The 23,131-nt window shown below is 52.6% G+C and overlaps 1 protein-coding gene across 2 annotated transcripts in view; it reads right to left on the reverse strand.

The window, feature by feature from the left end:
• Window positions 1-1,413: 1,413 nt before the first annotated feature.
• ANXA6 (annexin A6) overlaps window positions 1,414-23,131 on the reverse strand; it is a 39,871-nt gene continuing 18,153 nt past the window's right edge. Inside the window, exons 10-26 of one of the 2 annotated variants that reach the window (XM_032771835.2) lie at window positions 21,715-21,810; window positions 20,459-20,517; window positions 19,768-19,890; window positions 18,992-19,050; window positions 17,319-17,397; window positions 16,167-16,248; window positions 14,245-14,339; window positions 13,350-13,463; window positions 11,886-11,976; window positions 10,853-10,932; window positions 9,668-9,721; window positions 6,222-6,239; window positions 4,397-4,490; window positions 3,775-3,870; window positions 2,798-2,856; window positions 2,352-2,474; window positions 1,678-1,819 (exon numbers count right to left, since the gene is read on the reverse strand). In XM_032771835.2, coding sequence (XP_032627726.1) covers window positions 1,760-1,819; window positions 2,352-2,474; window positions 2,798-2,856; window positions 3,775-3,870; window positions 4,397-4,490; window positions 6,222-6,239; window positions 9,668-9,721; window positions 10,853-10,932; window positions 11,886-11,976; window positions 13,350-13,463; window positions 14,245-14,339; window positions 16,167-16,248; window positions 17,319-17,397; window positions 18,992-19,050; window positions 19,768-19,890; window positions 20,459-20,517; window positions 21,715-21,810 — 1,382 coding nt within the window. In that variant the 3' untranslated portion in view covers window positions 1,678-1,759. Of the gene's footprint in view, window positions 1,820-2,351; window positions 2,475-2,797; window positions 2,857-3,774; window positions 3,871-4,396; window positions 4,491-6,221; window positions 6,240-9,667; window positions 9,722-10,852; window positions 10,933-11,885; window positions 11,977-13,349; window positions 13,464-14,244; window positions 14,340-16,166; window positions 16,249-17,318; window positions 17,398-18,991; window positions 19,051-19,767; window positions 19,891-20,458; window positions 20,518-21,714; window positions 21,811-23,131 lie in introns of both variants that reach the window. The other variant, XM_032771844.2, reaches the window with a different exon arrangement.

The following is a 23,131-nucleotide window of genomic DNA, read 5'->3' on the forward strand; positions in this document are numbered from 1 at the left end:
ATTTCTGTGGATAGCCGCTTGGCTGCAGATACAAATTTTGCATCTGCGCAGGGCTCTGATGGTAAGAACTGGGCAGGCAGCTGTGAGGAACTGTGGCATGGATCTTCCACCTGCCCTTGGTGAGGGTACTGGGTGGGCAGGAACACGGGCCAGGGATTGCTCAGCCCCTCTACCTATGGCAGGTGGAAGGTCTGTTGCGGTTCCCCACAGCTGCCAGCATGGGTCTCCCTGACCTAGCTCTGGCCAGGGGGCTCGGAGCCACAGCCCGGCCATGAAAATAGCTGGGCTTGCAGCTGTGGAGACCCTCCATCTGCTCTGTGCAGGGGACTGAGCAGGCAGTTCCGCAGGTCACTGTGCAGCAGTGATCAATGGTGCTGGAATGAGGGGGCCTCGACTGTCCACTCTTCACACGGGTGGATCCCTTCCCCTTCCCCTCTTCTTCCTCCCCAAGGCCCCTCCACCTCGGGGAGCCATGGCAGATCCTCCACCTGCTCATGGTGCAGGGATTGGGGGGGCTGAGAGCAGCCCCCGGCCATGTCCTCACCCTCTAGGCTCCCCACCCGGCTGAGGGCAGGTGGAGGGTCAGCGACTCTGCGCTGGCTTCCCACAGCTGCCTGCGCGGGGGAATAGGAGGTGCCTCTGAGCCTCAGCCCAGCCACAGTAAGCAGAGCCCTGAAAATCAGAGGATATCCGCAGACAATTTTTGTGGATCGCGGATCGGCTGCAGATATACATTTTTGTATCCACGCAATTTTAGAATAAATAATTGTTAGGTGCATATTACAGTTTTGGCACATGTGCTTTGAATGCCCCATTAGCAGCTTGTAAAGCACATCAGACCATGAATGGGATCACAGGTGAGGGCAGGAAGGTCACATTTTTACTTCATCTTTATTGTACCACCATCCATACGAATACCTGATATCCAGAACTGCAATCACAGTCCTTTCCATAAAGGTACAGAAATCCAGTCCAGATTTTTCACAGAGGAAAAGGGAAGCTTACATAGGTTATTGCCAGGGAATGAACAATGGGTTTAATTAACCAACCTCTTCTCAGTTTAGACAGATCCTGGACTGGATTTCTGTTTCCACCTGGAGCAGACTCTGGTCACATGGCACTTGGAGAACTCCTAACAGCTCTGTATTTTGGAATTAAACCATGAAGTTCCCAGATGGTTTTTGCATGTGCCATTCCCACTATTTCCCCTGGGTATTCCGTTCCCCACTCCACCAGAAAGAAAAGACAGATTTCCCACGGAAAATACCCATGGGAGTGAAGGTAGCAGAGCATGCAGCAGCCAGTGTGATCAGATAACAGAACTAGGTGGCACTCAGCATTACACAAGGCAGCTGAGAAGATGGGCTTTCTCGCACATGAAGGTCTTGCAATAAGCAAACTGGAGTCGTTCCATGGTCAGCAACATTAAGGTTTTATTTCTGTGGTTTAAAACGTTTCTTATATCACAGTAACTTCCTGGATTAGTGATACGTTTGGACACGAGTCATCTTGTACGAATTCAGACAATAATCCCCCACCCCACTCCCTCCCATGAAATCCCCACCCTGAGACCACCCAGGTGGTCTGCACTGCTTGCAATGTTACACTCTTCTGTGGCACGTTTTTCTAGAAGGTGAATCTTCTTCCAAGTGGAACTGAACGTCCTCCAAAGCCCCCTAAAAGCTATAGTGACATCTAGGCTGTGTGCACGTGATGGCTCAGACACAGGGACGGGCTTTCACAGGGCTCCTGGGGCAGCTTAGTCGTCCCCTCCACAAATGGCCAGCAGAGCTTTGCAGTAATCGCCGGAGGTGTCCTTCTGCAAGAAGGAAACAAATGCCAGAGAAAAATGAAAAGCCAGAATCCATCTGGGATCTCTGCCTCTGAAAACAGTCTCACCCCCGAGGAGAGAGGAGAATCTTGTGTCAACACGGTAAGGGGAGCGCAATCTGGCCCTTAAGCATTTTGATCTCCTCCAGCAGAAGGCAGGGATCAATACTGTTGGTGCACAGACAGTATGGGGACAAGCGTCTTAGAAATACTTTAGAAATTTTCACTCACAATGTTCACTGCCTGCCTGGTACATTTAAAGTGTGAATGGACAAAGTGCTGGTTACCATCCAGCAGGGCACAATCCTGGAAGATGGAGTAGCTGGCTACCCAAAACAGTGGGGGCCAGCAGTCACCATGATGACACTAATGGTCAGCGATTCAGAAGAGCCCAGGACACTCACCTGCAGTCAACTTTAAGGGCAAAGGCCGAGCATCTTCAAAGCCTGGCCCGCTCCTGGTCAATAGTAGGGATAGCGCCCAGTGGGGATGTGACAGGGAAGTTCCCGCCCCCTCCTCACCTCAATCATGTGGTGGAGCGACTTCTCATGCATCTCCTTGAACACACGCCTGATGTTCAGCAGATCGATCTCGCTCCTGGAGACCATGATCCTGGTGAGGGTTCTCTCATCGGTGCCGATGCCCTGGCAACGTGGGGAGAAAATACAATAACCAAAAGGGGCAGGGTGGGAGCATGGTGGGGTCCCTCCCACCATTCCGCTAGCTGATAAATTAAACGAGTTTCCCAAATTTCCATGCCCAGGGAAGCGTGGCAGCAGCGACGCTGTCGTTGGACATAATGCTGGGCAGAGGTATTGCTGCCGCAGCAGCCAGACGGATGCTTCACCAGAACCCATGGAACGGAAAATACCAGTCACTGCCACAGGGCTGCCCCAGCTCCAGCCAGGCTGAAAAATGCAGAGCGCCACGTTGCCATGGGAACCCCAAACACAGAGTTTGTTTTCACCTTCATAGAGTCGTAGAGCTTGTCAGCAAAGAACGCCGGCTTGTCCTTGACGCTCCGAACTGCAGGCAGAGAGAGAAGAGACGCAGTCTGGAAACCTTGCCAAGGACTAAGTAACCAGCCCTGCCCACACCCCCAGCGATAGTGGCATGGCTCCAGGATACCCAGGGGGGAATCATTCCTCACAGTACAGCCCCTCCAACAACTTTTGCCTTAGGGGCGCAGTTTGCTCTCCGCTTGGGTATTTCAGAGGGAGCAACCACCTTCCCTGAATGTTAGCGGGGGACCCAATGATAGGAACCCAGGGGGAAAACCTGATCCCAATGAAATCAATGGGAAAACTCCCATTGACTTCAGTGGGGCTAGGATTTCACCCTAGATCTCAACTTCACAGCACAGGTCACTCTCTAAGACCATCCAGGCAGGTAATTAGCAGGCTCTGAATTATTCAGCTGCCTCATCTCCACTGAATGGAGAAGATGGACCAGAACCAATCCCTGATTTTCTTTTGTTTGTCCCTAGTATTATTCTGATCATGGCTTTCACACAGAAAATAAGAGAGACTAAAGACAGCTTTCCCGATACCATCCCAATATTTAAGTAATACAATCCCTTCTGAAGTTCTGGTTCCATTGGACTAGCTCCAGGGAGAGAAGAGGTGCCCCAGAGCCAGTTAAGGTGACAGATGTCCTGATTTTATAGGGACAGTCCCGATTTTTGAATCTTTTTCTTATATAGGCTCCTGTTACCCCCCACCCCCTGGTCACACTTGCTGTCTGGTCAGCCTAGAGCCAGCCCTAGAGAGGTGTGGTACATGGGACTGCGGGGCTTAAAGTGGATTGTGATTTGCATAACCTAGTAAAGGAACCCCCTGCATGGGCGATAGCAGAGAGCCCCACAGGGCCATGCACCATCTGACACTGGGCCACAGTGGAATCCCGGGCCCCCTCTACCCACTGAGCACACAGCGGGGAACTGACCTATGGCCACGAAGGCATCCCTCACATCTCCAGACATGTGCTTCCGGATGGTGTGTGCCACATCATGGTTGGTCATTTTAATGAACTCTTGGAACACTAGGTACCAAAGGAGAAGAGAGCAAGTCACAAGCCAGAGCATACTAAGTCCCAGCCCCCCAGTCCCGAGGCTGCTCTAAGTTCTGCTGTAGGCCAAACCGGCCTCAAGTTGACCCCAAGACTTGGGGGGAGGGAAGCAGGGCACAAAGCCACCTATGCCCCTCCTTTGCATCCTGCCCTAAGCCCCCTACTCGGCCCCCTGGACCTGAAGATCAAGCCCTCTGGTCCGTGTTAGGAAAGGCTAAGTAAAGGCTAAGTAGGTGCCAGAAGGAATGGTTACAAAACAGCACATGAGTATTTCCTAAGGCAGGTGCAGTTGGCAACCAGGACCCAGAGATGCAGGGTCTGCCACTCCTTCCCCTGGGCGAAAGGAAAATTTCCACCCTCTTATCAAGGGCTGCATCACTACGGGTGAAGCTGTCACAAGCTCACTCTTCCAGGAAGCGGCAATGTGGGCTCCGCAGGTCAGATCAGAGAATTCACCACTCGTCATAGGGCCAGAATCTGGTAATTAACGTGCTCCTACCTCTGCGGAGATGGGGGTAACTCCGGGTGCACAAAATGCTCAAGAAACGGGTTTCCAGGGATGTGGAGTCGCCGCTGGAAACATCGGATAGTTTCTGCAAAAGCAAGTAAGAGTGAAGGAGGAGAGGAGACAGTGCAGAGAGCAGGAGGGGCCGTGCTGTACACCAGCTCTTCCTGGGGGAGTCGGTGGGAACATTTCAGTCCAAAAAGCTTTCCAGAAGGAAAACAGCTTATTTGACAAAACAGATTTTCACAAAATAAAGTTCATTTCTCTTGAAAATAGTTGGGTTTTCACTGAAAAACAGGAAAACCCAGACATAGGAACATTGTGGTTTTCAGTGAAAATCTGAAAAATTGCAACACCGAGGATTTTTCCCCCCTGTTTCTGTTGAAAATGTTTGACAGGGAAAGTTAATTATCTCCCAACCAACTTGGCTCCCTAGGTTTGATTCTGGTCCAGAGGGCTGAACTTGATGACTTCCTGAGGTCCCTTGCAGCCCCACATTTCTGTGATCTTATGTTTTACTCAGGCCTTGCCTACACACAAACACTGTAGCGCTGTAACGAGACCTGGTGTAGTTAAAGAGATACACCTGTGTGTGTGGGCATGTATTGGTGCAAAGGTGCTTTATTCCCGTAGGGAACGGGAATAGCCTACACTGATGCAAAGCATCTTTATCCCGATAGAACTGCGCCCACCCTCGGGATTGCACCGATTTCACTATTTCAGTAGAAAGTCACACCGCAAATAGAAACAGTTAAACCGGTCTAAAAAACTGTGCAGGCCCGAATCTAAAGTCATTAGTGAGCAGCCTGCTGTGGTCCTGAGTGGGCTGTACACAACCGGAACAGCACCGCCGGCGTCACCTTGCATGCATGGTGTGTGCGCCATTGTGAGAGCCTAATGGCCTCCTCTATGCAGCAAAAGTGCTGGCACGCTGTTCCGGCGCCACTGCCCCAGTGCTCCCGAGACACCCCTGCAGCTGCAGACCCTGTTCTGCACCAGTCAGCCTCAGCTACTGCAACTGGGGGGAGTTTTGCCCTTGACTTCACAGGGAACAGGACTGGCTCTCAGCTGTTCCACATCTTGGCCGGAAAGGATCCGATCTCCCTTCTCCTCCCCCTAATGCAGCACCTTCCCACTTAGCGCGGACTCTGTTTAAGCAGCTTCCATTCAATCCCCCAAATGTCCCTTGAGGCCTGGCCAGGCTCTGTGGCCCATCCCCTGGGGCCCTGTTGGGCACGGAAAGGCTTGTCAGTCCGGCTGGAGTCTGCAGACGCCTCTGTGGATTGCTGGGAGGACAGAGATGAAGCTTGGGCCAGTGTAAATCAGGAGTAACCCCATGGCAGTCAATGGGGCTATGTGGTATTCAATTAAAATTGGCCCGGGGACATCATTTCAGAAGAGTTTGGGGGGGAGGGAGAAGTTGTGTTTGAACAAACCAAGGTGTGGGGGGAACTGCCCCTGTTCCCATAGCAAATGTCTCCCCCGCTTGGGCCCACAGGACTGCCTCCTCCGAAGTGACTTGGGACTGCCCTGGGACTCTGCTATTACGCACATTTCCCAGGCACCCATCATCGGCCTTGTCACTCGGGTTCCCATGGGACTTTCTGGGGGTGGCGGCAGAGGCAGGAGGCAGGGTTTGGCCCGTGGGGACTGTTGGAGCGAGATGGAGAGCTCCCAGCAGGAGGAGCCTGCAGCCTGGTCTGGGTGTGCAGCGGACAGGGTTTTACTGCCCCCTCCCCCTCCAGCACTGCAAACACGCTAGGTAGGATCCCGTTAATCATGCAGATAGAGGTCAAAGAATAAAAGGACAAGCACTCACCAGGCTCTCAGCGACCACCTGGCAGAGAGAAAGAGAGAGGAAGGGGGGGAGGAAAGCAACAGGGTCAGAGATGTGCTGTTCACCCCATTTCCTGGGGGAGGCACTGATCATTCCCCCCACCGAGAGAGAGGGAGACAAGGGTGGCAGAAGAGGACTCCTGTTCGCCTGGAAGGGCGCCCACTGTTCTGGCCACTGAGCGGCTTGGCCATGCCCTTTGCTGACCCAGCTGCTGAAAATGCCAGCAGTTGCCAGGGCAGGCAATCAGGCTGTTCACAAGTGCATGAGGTAAAATATAGAAAACTCCATTACCCCTCCTCTGCTAACAATCCCTTACAGAGAGGGCCCTTGTGTGGGTCAGAGGAGAACAGAGCACACCGTGGAAATCCTGTTGGGGTGGTGGTCTCCCAGCAGGGTGATGGAGCATAAAAACATAAGAACGGCCCTACTGGGTCAGACCAAAGGTCCATCTAGCCCAGTTTCCTGTCTTCTGACAGTGGCCAATGCCAGTGCCCCAGAGGGAGTGAACAGAACAGATAATCGTCAAGGGATCCATCCCCTGTCGTTCCTTCCCAGCGTTCTGCAAACACAGGCTAGGGCCACCATCCCTGCCCATCATTATTCTTCACAGAGTGCCACCACTGCACCTGGAGTTTTGCAAACACATTGGAAGACAAGGCCCCTGCTCTGAAGAGCTTGCAGGCTAAGGCAATGAATAAGGCTAAGGCTGCAGTCCCAGGGGCGCTTACAGCTTCAATCTCACAAGCTTGGGTTCAGCAGCACTGAAGGCGGCGGTGCGCACTTCAGCACAGGCTGTCCAAGCCAGGGTAATTACGGGGCCAGGCGTGCAGCTGCTGCCTCTTCACTCCTCTGGTACGCATGCTGGCTGGATTAAAGCTAGCTTGGGTCTGTCTACCTGAGCAGCAATCACACCTTGTGACTGCAGTGTGGACATACTCGGAGCAGGAGAGGAATGAGGCCGTGAAGGGCTACCTGTGCACATGCCAGAGAGAAGCTGGGTGATGCAAGGCCAAGCCACAGGAATTGGGAGGTCAGGGGGTTTGTTTGGTGCAGGGAGAGAGGGAAGGTGTTCCACACACACAAGGTGGCCTACAAAAATACATGGGGACTGTTGTTCTCTTCTGCCAGCCTCGAAAAACTACTCTGTCCTCTCTGAGCCCCCGTGAAGGTCAGGCACTGGGTGGTGAGGGCATTGGTCTTGCTATCTGATGAAATGTGAGATTATTCCAGTGCATTCCTCCAGGGCTGAGCCATGGGGAGTAGTTTGGCTGGAATGGCCTGAATAGGGGCCTAGGATTTTGAGTTCATCTGTTCAGCATAAGTCATTTTAGCCACTGATTGCTGCCTCTCTCTTTCTCCGGTACAATCAACGGCAGGTCTGAATGAAGCACGGCACGGGACAGGCGTAGGAAGGCCCAGCACGGCACGGGACAGGCGTAGGAAAACACAGCACGGCACGGGACAGGCCCAGGACAGGCGTAGGAAGGCACAGCACGGCACGGGACAGGCCCGGGACAGGCGTAGGAAGGCACAGCACGGTACGGGACAGGCCCAGGACAGGCGTAGGAAGGCACAGCAGCATGCGGTAGTGATGCTAGCCCCCCCTCTGCTGGTAGCAAGGCTAACAACATTCTCCAAGAGAACAGTGCCGGCCGTGCTAATGAAAGGCACGTCAACAGGCTTCACGCAGAGAGAGCGGCAAATGGCGGGGCCAGGGAGCAGCCATGTCCACAGGCGTTGCAGCAGCAGAATATTCAAACAGCCCTTGGAAGCCACCTCAGATAGTTCAGGCCAGAGAGATTCATAAACAGGCTTAGGAGCTCCAATGGTGCAGTGCGGGGGTGGGGGGAAGGGAGATGATTCTTGTCATGGGGGTTGAAGTGTGAGCTCTGCGGAGGGCAGAACTGTGTCAAGGGGTCTTCATGTTTGACCCCACCAGGCTAACCTTGCCTGGTTCCAGTTGACTAACCAACCGGGCGCTCGTGCCATGCTCACTGGGGACTGGGGCCTTTGAAGCAAGCCCGGGCTGGTTTATGGGTTTGTGCTGAAATCATGAATTCAGCAGTTCCTGGTTGATTCAGATTAGGAAGCAGGTGCAGCTCAGCTGTTTCAGCTGCCTTCCACTCTGAGATTCAGTGTCACTCCTAGCAAAACGCAAGGGATCGGTAACTCCCACGGATCAAAACCACAGCAGCTACTGATGCCAGCCTGTGCGAAGCGAAAGCGCTGAGCTTCTCCCCACGAGACAGCCTTCCTAAGCTAACTGTTGCAGTACTGCCAGCAAGGGGATCTGATTTTTATTTGTGTGGCCCACAAAAATGGTGGCTATTTTGCAAACTAGCTTCTGAGCAACTAAATGATGGTGGCGGGGGGGAGGTGTTTCCTTTAATAAGAACATTTACAGTCCAGTGGGCCAGACTGGGAGCTTCTCAGGAGAGGGACCTTGTCTTCTGTCATGGTTTGGGGCTGCCCTGTATGTTTACAGAGCTCTGCCAACCGCAATGGCCCCAGGATATTAGAACTAGGGCTTGCAGAAATCAAGCGTGGCAGTTTTATCCAAACACACATAGTTTTGTCCCAGAAATGGTTCCACTTCACTAGGCATTTTTCACGTGGGTTTATGCATGGGAACATCTGAGTCGTGAAGACCAGTCATTCCAAACATGGGGGCCTGACGCTGGACACCTGAAGCCGTGGCTTGATTTGCAGAGGTGCTGAGACCTCATAGCTCCCATTGGAGCACCTCAGAAGACCAGACTCCTTGTTTAGGTGCTGGATGTTAGGCTCCTTGAATATTTTGGCTTTGTTGACTTTCCAAGTGCAGCGGCTGGTGTCGTTCAAGGTGGCGGAAGGAGAAAATCGAAGACAGGAGACAAACAGGAAAAGAGTCAACGATCGCACTAACCAGCATGAAACCGCCATGGAACCAAGAAAGGAAATCCCTTCAGAATGGTCTGAAAATTCCATCCAATTCAGTGCCAAAGTGACCTCTGGGCAGACTGGCACATGCTACAGCACTTCATTCAGGGCCTCGGACACCAACCCACTCACTAATTCTACATCTTTATAACTAATAAAATGGTTGATTTAAATTCTAAAAGGAAGCACCATGCCCCCAACTCCTCCTAATTTTCCTAGCAGTACGGTGTGATTTCTGCAAGCCCCAGCTAGACTATTCTCATGGAAAATTTCATTGAGATTTTTCCTTTAGGTTGGGAAAAGAAGAGCTACTAAGCAACACGAACTCTTTGAAGGCCCCCTGTGCCTCAGTGTTGGGTACAGGGAACCCATCAGAAACGGAGAGGGTAGGCGGTCTCGGGGTGGACATTCTCAGACCCAAGGAGCAAAGGAGAGGTTGATAAATAACACCCACTCCCACGTCTGTGAGCATGTGTTTACATGTGCACACCTGCAGGTGCAGTTCTCACCTTGGCATCTTCATGAGCTCGTGTGAGGTCTTCTCCTCCTCCGTCACGGTTGCCCTGTGTTTAAACATGACAGTCATGGAGAAAGGATCTTGGAAGAAATGTCTGCTCAGAGCAGGAAGGATCCTTGTCCCTGCTGCAAACCCAAATGATATTGGATGGCCGAGGCTACTAGTGGTGGCGGAGAGTCTTTCACAGCCAGGTCACGTGGTTGGTGGCAAAAGCCTTGGCCGGCTGACAACTGTTTGGTGACCTCTGCTTGGTTCCTGATGGACACAGGTCTACATCCCAAAGGCCATGCATTTAGCATTCATGGCACCCCAGAGCCTGCACTCCCTTTTCACCCCTGCCAGGGGTCTCTCCAGAAGACACCTGACACACACAGATGGGGATGGGAAGCCAGCTCTGCTGCTGCCTGTTCCATATAAAATTAGGGGACTGGAGTCCGCGGTACCATCTGTGTGGCAATGTCCCTTTAAGCCACCTGGCTCCCCGGATCTTCCCTGTTCTCTGCAGTGACAGTATATTTATTAGGAGTTTAACTGGGGCACAAAGACCCCAGGACCATCCACACTCAGATCTCCAGTCTCACCCCAGCATGTGCGCACCGAGTATGTTTCCTCCAACACTCCTTGACCAGCTGGGATAGAGCATCACCAACCCCTGTTCTTTAAGGACAGGGTGCCTGAGAGCCCTGAGCATTTCCTGTCCAGCGCTCAGTCACTTTCTCAGAAATATAGAGGAGATGTGGCCAGATCCGCAGTCAGGGTCAGTCATCACAGCATCATGGACCTCAGAGCAGGAGGTTTTACAAGGACTCAAGGGACATTTTTGTCTAGGTTTATAGCTCCGTTTCCCCCCTTTAAAAAATGTGCCCTAGAGCATGACCTTTCCAGCAGCCTGCAGTCTGACTGGATGGCCATTTGGCATGTTGCTTTCCTATAGGCCGCAAGAGCTAGAAGTGAAAGATTTGAGTGGGTACAATCAATCAAAGGACAAACACCAAAGCATCCTGGTGTATTCCTGAGTTCTGCAGGCTGTCTTAGATTCTACCTAAAGAAACACAACCACATCCCTGTCAACTGTCGGGGAGAAGGGGGGCTAGGAGGAAACTGGAGTTTTGTGAGGGGTTAGATTGGAAAATCAGAGTCCCACAAGCAAAGCACACTGGAGAAAAAGTGACCTTACCAGAGCCAGGGAGACAAGAATCCTCTTGAAGTGTCCTGATGTGTCAGAGCTCAGCGCGTCCTCCAGAGATTTGTGATAGGCTGAGGAGGAAGGAGCACAAAAATGAACACAGTATAAATATGCATCCCACCTCAAATAGTCAGCCCCCCGCCTTCCGCTCACGCATCTGGTGTTGCTCTGGCAGCTGATCATGCTTGCCACACGGGCCCTGGGGATGGAACAGGGCAGGTGAGAGCAGTCCTTTGCCCCTACGACCTGTGTATCCAGCTGCCTTGTTTGCACACCTAAGATGGATGCACAACAGCTTTTACAGGCACAGTTTTGGACACGGAACAATGGGTGCTCAGAACTGGAGGCCGGCTGAAAAGCCTTCACCTGATCCCACATGGTAAAGGACAAGCCCTCTATTCCACAGATTCCCTAATGAAAGGGCCAGATGGAGGAAGCGTGGACAGAGGAGAGGGCGAGGGTAGGACATGAGTCATGCAACTGGGCCATGGCGAGGCTCCAGGATGGGCATGTACAGCTAGTTACCACGCATGGAGCTGGTCCAGGGCAGCGGGTGTTTGGGAGAGAAGGGGAAGGCCTTGGAAAGGGATCCTGGACTCTCCTGTTTTCTAACGACAGGCGCTCAGGGAGAAGAGATGGTGATGGGCACTGAGACAAGAGCCTGGATAGGTGGGCAGGGATCTCGTTTGCTGAGGATGAACATGCAGGAAATCCAGGACTTGTGCCAAGCACCTCATACGTTTCCATTGCTCCTGAATGGAGGCCAGGGTCATGTGGGAGATGCTGACCATGCCTAGAAGGTGTCAGGTGCCTTCATAGAGCTGTGTGAGGAAGCTAAGCCTGGAGCAGCAGTGGTACATAGACCACTTACCCTGGCAGAGTTGTACTGGGGGGAGCTTGATCAGCATCGGTCTTGAGTCCCTCACTTTCAGTAATGCTGAAACGTAGCCCTCTTCTCCCCAAGCTCATTGCCCAGGCAGATTCCCCCGGCATTTCTCTAAAATCTCTCCTCCAGCTTCCTTACCTGTTCTATACGCCTCGTTAATCGCCTGGATCTCCCGATTGTTCCGAGTGGCCAAAATTTCAATGAGAATGTTCTCATCGGTGCCAGCCCCCTGGAAGCATAAAGGGAAGAGAACAGAACGTCCCTACATTAGCGACGCACAGCATACTGCAGGATGGGAAGTGCCTTCCAGAGTAGGATGACCAGACAGCAAGTGTGAAAAATCGGGACAGGCGGTAGGGGGTAATAGGCCCCTATATAAGACAAAACCCTAAATATCAGGACTGTCCCTATAAAATCGGGATATCTGGTCACCCTATTCCAGAGGGATGTTGCTGGTGAAGTTAGAATGAAAACTCTTCTGGCTGGGCATTTCCACATCATGCCAGTCACACAATAAGGAAGATCTCTTTAATAACAGCAATGCTTTGTTTCAGGAGACAAAATCCCTAAGCACAGGGTAACTCCAGGGTAAATACCCTGCTGCTGTGTCCTCATTCCTGTTTGTTTACTCTGTATTTGTGGAGACTGGAGAATCCCCCAAGGCAGTGACACCTAACGCTGTGTTTGTGGACCTCAAGTCATGACTAATTCACAGCACAGCAAACAGAAGCTATTCTCCTTGGATTGCTGGCTTGGCTCCTCTCCCACACAGTTATCAGGGGATTCTCACATTGCAGTTAGGCATTCAGTGATCCACTGGCCCTTGAAGAGCTCTCTGGATTCAAGGAGGCAAGAAAAATCCCTTTTGCCCTGAAAATCCTGCAGGTGCCCATTGGGTTTTTAAAGGGAAGTTCTGCTGTTCTGGATGCTAAGAGCTGCAGCAGGCTCCAGAGAGGATAGGAATCACAGCAAAGTATTTCTCTATCCTCATCATGTTTTCTCGTTGGGGCGGGGACGATTAGGACATGTGGGATGGACATCAAGTCTCTGAGCTGCATCTGCCCGAGAGTCGCTGCTCGCTCTCTTCGCTGACAAATGGTGCTGTCTCAGGTTGTCACATTTTGCTTTCCTTCCCATTATAGCTCCTATCCCAAAATCCTGCTGGCATGGCCTCGCGGGTAGAGCATTGCACAGGTCCTCAATGAACCTGTGTCCTATTCCCAGCTCTGCCCCTGGCCTGCTGAATGACCTAGGGCAAATCACTTCACCTCCCCGTGACTCATTATCCACACCCGTCATGATACTGACTTCCTTTGTAAAGTGCTTTAAGATCTACTGATGACAAGAGCTGTATGAGAGCTAGGTATTCCGAGTCTGATTATTTCTGCTTTAGGTCTGGGCCTGTCCCTGCCTCTCTCCCTGTTAGTTTGTTGCAAGAGGAGAAGCAAACAGAAATCGCCAGCTGGATGAAAGATGCCACCCCATGGCATTGCTCCTGTGCATTGGGCCACGCAGTCCTGGAAGCCTGGCTAGAGTGTAGCGGGAGCACCATGGCTGACTCTCAGACACAGCTGTGGAGAAGTTTTCGAGTGAACAATTTACCTCCATGGCTTTCTTCAGCTGCTTGGCATCAAACTGTGCCGGTGTCATCATCAGTCCAAGGATCAGCTTGGCCAAGCTTCCCGACAGCTCTGATTTCAGATCAGCCATCAGATCCTGCAAAAGGGATGGATGTCACGATGTTTAATTCTGTCTTCCTCACCAGTCACAGCTCAGAGCAGCTAGTGATGGAGGGAGTCACGGCTACCCCCTAATCTTTAGCACTTCCTGCTGGCCAGCAAGGGGAAAGGTGCAGAACGCAGGAATAAGAGAGGGGAGCAAAGAAGAAATACCATGGGCGAATACTTAGGCTATACCCTGTGCCTCAGTGCCACATCTGTAAAAAGGGGCTAAATACTTCTGCACTTTGGGTGGCACGCGGAGAAAATCCATCAATGCGTGTGACGTGCAGGTACTATGGAGACATGGAAATGGTATATTTGGGCCCAAATTCTCAAGTGTCTCCTCTCATTATGAGTGCCTCTGTTCTGGGATACTCCACAGGAGACCCCATTTCACAGGCAGGAGCTCAGCTCTTGGAAGATCAGACCCTAAGTTATCTAAAGTTGGACACTCAAAACTTGAGGCATCCAAAAATTGGGGCCATTTTGAAAACATGGCCCTTATTGACAGGGTTATTTGGGCGAGAATGGACAGAAGAACTTTCCACTAAAGACCAGACTCCTTCCTGACTGGGATATCTCTCACAGGAAAGGGATAGATACAAAGGACGCTGAACTCTGTCTGTGAGTCTTTCCCCTCCTCACAGCTTCATCAGGCCTGGGGGAGACAGTGGTGGGGAAAGAGAAGGTGAAAATGAGCAACAACGTGGAAGGGAAAGAGCTGAAAGGAAGGGAAGGTGGTAGGAAGCATCAGGGGAAAGAAGCCTCGTCATTACCCTGCCAAAGTGGGACTTGTAGGCTTTCAAGATCTCCTGTCTCTGAGCGTTGCTCCTGTGTGTGACCACATCATTGATGGCGCCTTCGTCAGTGCCTGCAATGACACAGAAACCAGCCTATGTGAAGACCAGGGGACTTTGCACTGGGGGGGATGGGCCTGGAGGACATGTAGGCACAGACTGAGCCAGTCCAGGCTCTAGACAGGGCCACTCAGCAAAGTCCAAGCTCCTGAGACACGTTTGCTGCCACAAGGCCTGTGAGGCAGAAAGTTGGGCGTCCAGGGGACTGGGAGCTCCGCTATCTAGACCCTTCTCAGCAGATTGTGAGGGGCTTGGGGCAGAAGCCTTCCTCACCTGAGGCCGTTTCTAACCACGGGCCTGGTATTCAGAGTCAGTCTGGAATGGCTGGGACGCTACAGCACAGCACATCCAACGTAGTGGTATCACACAATCACCCCAAATTGGCAGCACTCCCCACGGCTGGGCTTGTGCAATGTTCGCTAGTCATGGGGGAGAATCTGAGCAGAGAGCTGAGCATAGCTGGCAACAGCAACTTCCGCCAGCAAAACAATTGGACACTCAGGGGAGAATTTTCAAGTGTCTAGAAATCAGTGAGGAGCAAGTCCCATTTTCAAAAGTGACTTAGGCACCTAAGTCCCACTGAAAGTCTAATGGCTCTTTTCTAGCTCGAGTTGCTACGATTCTGGGATTCTCTCCTACCAGGAGAAAGGTGAGGCTACCGCTGTTAGGTTGACATTAACCCTGCTTCCTCCTGACCCATAGTGTGTCAGCCATGGCAGCGTGATTCAGGCTTGTGGGGCTACAAATAGGAGAGCAGATGTACAGGCCTGGGCTGTGAGACCCTTCCCCCTTGCTGGGTTTCAGACGCCAGGCTCCAGCCAGAGCCCAAGCCCAAGCCCAAGCGTCTACACTGCTAACCCTGAAAGCTAGAGTCAGATGAACCAGAGTCAGGTACCCCAGACACTTTCCTCAGTGAGGACACCAAAGGGCCTGATTAGTTTATCAGTCTGCCAGTGAAGGGTTGTTTCTTACTGTATGTTTTTCAGTCTAATTTTCAATGACTTAAGAGATGAGCTTTAGCTGTCCAGAGAGAGACACACACTCCAGGAGATCCCATTGGCAGGAAGTGTCCTGATATTTAGTCTAAATTTCTCTTCGATAACATTTAATCACATCTTCTGATATCCCTCCTGGGCCACCCCAAACAGCCGCTCCCTTCCTACTTGTAGACCAGAGCTGGGTGAACTGAGAGCAACTATCCACAAACATCTCAGTCACCCAGGTGCTCATCTCTTCCCGTTGTTTCCTTCCCACAAAGATGCACACAAGCAAAGTACCAGAACACGAGTGTTCATGAGAACATGGCCCACAATCATTTATTCAGGAATCAAAGTTTGTGCCCTAACTAAATAAAATTCATATTGGGTGGAAGTAGCTTCTAAAAGTTAGGCCATCCAATGGGAGAACAGAAAAAAAAAATCACATGATTTTCGTGACCAATCACACACATGCAAATCTCTAACACTTGAAGGCATACTCACTGGGGTGAAGAGTTTGCAGATGTCTTTTAGGCTGAAATATGTTTGCAGAAAACATGCAACAAAGTCTGTCTGTTGAGGGACAATCAGTGATATGGAAAATGGGCCAAACTCTCTGAGTAAATCCTTCACTACAAGCTTTCCACTCTATGTAGCTCCAACTCCAGTTGCCTGAGCCTAATGCAGACAGTTCTTTATTCCAGTCAATCTGCAGAATTATGTTTCTAGAACTTTATTCAGACAGTCTCAGTCCTTCATGGGTTTTCTTCTCTAGAATCCACTAGGGAGTGGAACATTTCCCCAGAAGACAGAGGAGACAGGGCCTCCCACCTTGCACCAGTGCCCCCACAGCATCCTACTTACCAAGTCCCTTCATTGCCTTCCTCAGCACCTTCGCGTCACCATCAGCATTAAAGTCTGCAGCTGGGCGCACGGTTCCTCTCAGCTGCAGAAATGTTAAGAGGTTTTAGATTAAATCCAGAAACCCACTGGGCCAGGAAAGGAGAAAAAACAGAGGGAGAAGGCGTGTTAACCAGCAAGCCAAAGGCAAAGCAGCTAGTGGGATTAGAAAGCAGGTGGGGGTCTGTGTGTGGATGCCAAGTCAGCAGTGCCCAGATACTGACCCCCAGGAAAGGAGATAGCCAAAGAAGTCCCAAAGAGGAGGCGCTGTTGCTTGTATAAATACCATCCTCGCCTCATGCTGCACGAGAGCCAGACTGGGCTTCACCACCTCACACGCCAGGCAAAGGTACAGAGCTGAGAACTGGGAGTCAGCAGCACAAAGGGGATGAAAGTCTTTCCCCTCCTTCATTAGGCCAAATTCTACCCTCGGGTGTCCTCATGCAGGTCCCACCAAAGGGAATGGAGCCGTCTGTGCCCCTCCACAGGCTGACTGGGCTGGGAAGGTCCTTGCCACCTAACCCAACCCTGCTCTTCATCTAATACTCTGCAAGGCAACGTTCCCAGGGAGCTCCTTGAACAGCCTCGCTGCTGGGGACAGAGCCCCCTGGTCACACACACAAGATCTGCAAAAGGTTCCTAGATGATCTGCTGCACTGCCCCATCACCACCCTCCAGAGCCCTGGGATGCCTCATCAGTGCAACACCATTAATGTGGTGAACATGAGGCCCCCTGAGCCCCACTGTTGCATGTGCATGAGACCTCTATGAGGCACTGAAGCCAGGCTCCAGATTGCACGCAGTGTATAGTGCTGACATGGCACTGGACAGCACCAGCACCCAGCAGGATCCATCAGGCTTGCATTGCAGTGTCAGCAACCTGTGTTAGTAGACACACGTGCTGCCGCTGGGTGTGGGGGACCATCCAGCACTTCTGGGGTTAACTCATCACTGGAAATCAGAATCTCAGGGGAAGCCTGGTGTTAATATGCACAGTAAAGACGTCTGATTGGCCAGGGCAGCAGCCAGTTAGAAGGTGCCAGCGCGCAGAGGGAGGAAGCTGTGATTTCCAAGCTAGCAGGGAGCAGAGGAGGAGGGATTGGAGTGGGTTCTGACCTCCACTTTAGCCACTGCACTAAGCTCCCACATCCGATAGGCCACCTGAGCAGCTTCAGGGAAGAACTCACCTGCGGCGCTGAAATGGGAGGGGATAGGACACAAGGACAGTGAGCATCTGGGGAACTCACCAACACAGGAGAGATCAGCCAGCACCATAACCCAACTGCTGAGTGATCCCACGCCAGATGAGCCCACACCATCACCCGATCTCCAATGCCCCCAGGCCAAACCAGCCCACACCATCACCCGATCTCTGATGCCCCCAGGCCAAACCAGCCCACACCATCACCCGATCTCTGATGCCCCCAGGCCAGATCAGCTGATGCTCCAATTCAGTTCCTAATGCCCCTGGGGACAAATCAGCCGGCGTCCCAACCCAAATCTGCAGGTCTTTCTCCACAGCCTGAATCTTAACGTGACCCAGGGCTGCTGAGACACTAGTGGGGCTTTTGTGCATTGTCAGGATAAAGCGACTGGATGAGGCGGGAGAGTTGAGCCTTGGGGGCGGAGGTGTGTTTCACGCTAGCATTGCCATGACTCGGGGTCACTGCATCGCCTGTTCAGCTGCTTCACTGTGCTCTGGGACCCTGGTAGGTGACGAGGCGTTGGCTCCACTGGTGGGCCGGGAACAGGGCACGGAGGTTTCTCTGTTCCTTGCACCCAGCACTAGGGGGACAAGGACAAAGCGTTCCCCCCACCATTGCTTACAGCATGGGACCCACTCTAGTCCATAGCCTGCATCTGCTGTGCTCCCCCTTTCGCGTCCCTGCCTTCCCCCAGCTGGCAGCGATAGGTGCCACTGGGGGGACCGCAGGACTGTGAACAAGGCTGGGCTCACAAGGCTTTGGACAATGGTCTCGTGCCTGCAGGGTGGGGGAGTTGGGTTGGGTTTTTGCAGCTCCATTCAGGGGCGGTTCCTATGACAGGAGGCTGTTTCACGCTGGCATATCACCAGTGGGAGAGTGACTCAGCTGCAGATGTGGAGGGAGTCCCGTCCCAATGCAAGCTGGAGATACAGGATACCACGGCACCCCTTCAGCAGCTCCCTCAAGCTGCTACAAATGCTTCAGCTCAGGTGGGGCTTCCCCCACGGCCAACATCTGACAGGGGGCTCTAGAGGCAACAATTGGGGGCGGCGAGGGGGAATGAGGGGATTGGGACAGGACTATAATCCTTCTGGTTGTGCTGACCATGTGGACTACGGGACCTGCTCCTATTGACGTCAGTGACAGAGGATCAAGCCCATGATGTGGACGCTCCACTTTGGCACCAGACCAGCGCTCCATGCCTTTCCTTGGACTGCAGTGGAAACCCTCCAACAGGGCCCCGCACGGAGCTCCAGTCAAGGAGGCTGAGGAGCCTAGAGTCTGGCCTCCCCATAGACCCTGAGGGACGCTGGCGGGACTAGGGGCTGCTCCAGGCCCCAGCACCCCAAGCGCGTGCTTGGGGCGGCAAGCCGCGGGGGGCGCTCTGCTGGCGCCATGAGTGTGGCAGGCAAGCTGCCTCTGGCAGTTTGCCTGCAGAGGGTCCGCTGGTCCCGCAGCTTCGGTGAACCTCCCGCAGGCACGCCAGAGGCAGCCTGCCTGCCGTGCTTGGGGCAGCAAAATCCCTAGAGCCGCCCCTGGGTGGGACAGTACAAGGTAGGCAGCGGGCGCGGCGGGCATGCTTACTCATCGTCTCCCCCACACAGCTTCAGCAAGGCCTTCTTGTACTCGCCGGACGTGTCGTCCTGCAAAGGAAGAGACAGAGGCTAAAACCACATGCGTGCACAGGGCAGACCTCGCTGATGGGCCTGTACCCACATCGCGGAGCCAGGTCTCAGCCGGGGTTGTCTAGCTCGAGCAGGTCATGTGCTTCCCTGGGGTTGAGAGGGGGTGATGCTGGGTCTCCCAAAGCAGCTCATGAGCGAGAGGGGATTTCCTGACTGCATTCAAGGAAGCCAGGGCACAGGGCAGAGAGGGGCCGGTTGGGGGGCCACCATCCACCACACTGTGGATTCAGGAACTAATCAGTTTGGTAACATATTAGAAGGAGCTTTAGCCAGCCGGGGATGGTGGAACCCCAGATCTGGGTGCAGTTCTGGGGGTGTCCAGACCAGGAGGGGAAAAAAAATTTAGTCAGAGCCTTCCAAAAATGCCTGAAGGACGATTCCAGGGAGCATCGGAGAGTCTCTCCCTAAAACTGCCTCAGCAGCGAGTGGGGATTAAGGGGTTCTGCGCGTCAGAGAAGAGGCTGACGAGAGCTTTTCACAAAGCCAAAATCAACCCCAACAGATCCCCAACGTTCTCCTGTTGGTTTTCCAAGCCCACCTCCCTGCCGCCCCTCCCGACACCGTCAAAAGATGGGGAGAGGATGAGATTCCCTGGCCCCATGGGTCTCCCGTATGTATGTGGTTGGGATCAAAGCTGAATTACTGGGTATTCTCCCGGCAGTGCACTCCTTTTACCTTAATCATGCTGTACAGGGACTTCTCATACTTGGTCCTGAACACTTCCCGGATATCCAGCATGTCGATCTCGCTGCGGGAGACCATGACACGGATCAGGGTGTTGTCCTTGGTCCCCAGCCCCTGGAACAGACGGCCCCACAGGCCATGGCTTAGCCACACAATCATGCCAGAAAGTCACAACTTGTTTGCAGATGATTCACCGGCTCAGAAAGAGGCAAAACCCTGGACAGGGGGTTCTCTCTGCACCGGTCACCCAGCTGGGCTCCCAGTAACTCGTGAAACCCGCCGAATGCCAGCTAGTTAATGTCCCCGTGGCCCCTTGTCAGAATCTCTGCTTATTTACATTGCTTGTCCCCAAGCCCCTTGCAGGTTAATTCTCCTGGAGCTGTGCAATCTTCCCTAGGGGACAGTTCAGAGGAGAGTAACAGTGTCCTTATGCTAGCCTGGGCTAGGATTTCCATGGCCAGAATCAGTCTGCCCAGACTGTTCCCACCCCTCCGTCTCACACTCTGCTGAACTCCCCCCTGCCCACGCCCCAGTGCTAGAACCCTGCCAGGGCTGCACCCAGAAGTGAGAGCCTTGTGCCTCTCACGGACTAATGGAAACAGGGTTCATGCCTCGCTAGTGGGGTTTCCCTGACACAGCATCTGCGGAGCCTGGGCTCCTGAGAATGTCCTGCACCACTCACCTTCATGGCCTTGTAGAGCCTTTCAGCAAAATACTCTGGGGTGCTCCGGATGCACTTCACTGCAGGAGAAACAATGAAGGTGAAAAAACAAGAAGAGTCACAAGAGTCCAGTGACCCCAACAGACAGAGTTCCCCATTGGCCAGTAGAGCAGAGTGGCTTCCTGAGCCTTTCTAACCAGCTCAGGGCACAGGTGACTCCTTCAAATCTGCCAGGCTCCCGATCTCTTCCCCACACCTCCAACACCACATTAGATGCTGCTCCCTAACCCACCCACCCCCAGCTTCCCCAGCCTCAGTTATTTTCCCTGTACCGTGTCTGTTTTCCTCCTGTCCCAGTATAATTCCCAAGGCTTCCTCTAAGGTGTGACCCACCCACAGGACAGTGGTTACCACTAAAGAGTCAGGATGAGTTATTGTATTGTGGTGCCTCAGGTGTCACAGCTGTTGGCTAATCTAGTTAGAGGGAAATGCTGTGATGTAATAGCCAGTAAAGATCTTTTTAATGGTGGGTCAACTCTTGGCGCTCTTTTTTCCTGCTGCAGATTACAGGTAACTCCTGTAGACAAGGGACCCTCGCAGCTCTTCCTTACCCTCTACAATATCAGGGGTATGGACTGAAGGAGGACTGCAGGATTTGGGCTTGCATTTACACGCACAGCGCGGAGCTGGCCCTGTGACACAGCAGAGATTTGCAAATATTTCTGCAAGTCAGCCTCGCTGCGGGCTCCTCTATGCTGTCCGGGGCTCTCCAGCCATTCCCTGCACGTGCAGGGGAACGTTACACGCTTTAGCACAAATGATTGTCCGCCCAGAATCTCTTTCCGAGACAGGACACCAAACTTGACAGACCCTAGCCTCATGCAGTCGGGCAAATCCCACACTCGTATACATGGGGGGACCCAGGCTGTGTTTTTTCACATGGGTTAGTGGCAAATTTTCAAACTTGGGTGCCCCAAGATGGACACCTGGGGCCTGATCTAAAGCCCACTGATATCATCAGGAATTCTGCCATGGACTTCAGTGGGCTTGGGAGGAGGCCCCATAATCCATAATCCAAAGCGGCCCGTTTCTGAGCGGTGCTGAGCTGCCACACCACCAGGTGACGTCAGTGGGATCACAGTATTGGTGAGTGCTCAGGTTTCTTCTTCAGCTGGTAAATACGGAGACAGGCCCTTCACCTTAAGTCCCCTCATTCGACCCTTTTGACTCAAGGGTCTCCTCCAGCCTTGCCCCTCCACCACACAGCACCAGCTCACCCACTGCTAGCATCAGCTTCTCGATGTCCCCGGACAGCTCGCCCCGGATGCTGTCCTCGATGGGCTTCCCGGAAATCTTCAGATACTCGTCAAAGACTGTGGGGTGAAAGCAGAAGAGAGGCCCCGTCACAAGCCACACTGGCCTGGCCCAGAGGCAGGGGAAATGGAGGCCAGCACCTTTGTGGGGGAGCAGACACCACGCTGCATGTTGGGGGCTCTCGGAGGCAGGGATTATTGCCTATTAGGGTGTTAGGCTGGCAAGGGGCAGGAGAGCGTCTGGCTGTGCTCAGTAACCCTGCCCATTGCTGCGTGGGAGGGCGAGAGGAGGAACTAATCTGTTGTGTTTTCTCTTCACTGCCATATGCCAGCTGTCCCTGTGGTGCTCCCCCACTGGCCACAGAGCATGTGTCAGCCACCTGAAATCTTCAGCTGACACGCTGGGAACTGAACTGGGGACCTCCAGAACTAAAAGCGTGGGCTCCCACAGCTTGAGCTGAAACCCCCAAACCCTATGGCTTGGGGCTGTAACAACTCATATCCTCTGTGTACCAGCATAGAGGATCCCTGTAACCTGCAGCCCCCGGCTGGAAGTAGTATCCATCATATGCAGGGTTTACAGTTACATTCAGTGGCTCTCAGCACCTCCACTATACAAATGGCTCCACCGCCACTGCCTGTAACACACATTCACCATGGGTTAGACAGTCGTACTCCCATCCTTTGTGTATTAGCCAGATTGCAAGTTATTCGGACACTACAGCATGAAGGCGGCCATCCAGTGGCTGGTTACTCCACTACTTTCACAGGAATTCTGCTTTTAAGGCAACTACCTTAAATGATGTGGGTTTTAATTAGCAGAGGCACCAATGACAATAATGAAAGCTACGAAGCACGAAGCACTTCTACGGAAACAAAATCTCTCGGGGTGAACAAGTTATTGCAGCCATGAGGTCTGAGAGAAGATGAAAAGGAACATTCAGGGTCTCTCAGTATTCAGGGCTCCCCCAGGAACAGCCCGATAAGATTTTGTCAGAGATGGAATGGGCACCGGGGTCTCCTCCCTCAAAATTCAGAATAAAGAATAAACGGACACAAATCTGACATCAGGAGTCATAACACTCAAAAACCAGTAGGAGAACACTTCAACCTCTCTGGCCACACAGTAACAGACCTGATAGTGGCAATTTTGCAACAGAAAGACTTTAGAGACAGACTCCAATGAGAAACTGCTGAACTTGAATAGATTTGCAAATTAGATACCATTAACTCTGGCTTGAATAGAGACTGGGAATAGCTGAGTCATTACACTACTTGAATCTATTTTCTTATGATAACTATCCTTACTCCTCTGGTCAACTGTCTATAATTGACTCGATTATCACTACAAAAGTTTTTTTTCCTGCTGCTAACAAGTCAT

Source organism: Chelonoidis abingdonii, chromosome 7 (assembly GCF_003597395.2).
Source record: "Chelonoidis abingdonii isolate Lonesome George chromosome 7, CheloAbing_2.0, whole genome shotgun sequence".
NCBI classification, from domain to species: Eukaryota; Metazoa; Chordata; order Testudines; family Testudinidae; genus Chelonoidis; species Chelonoidis abingdonii.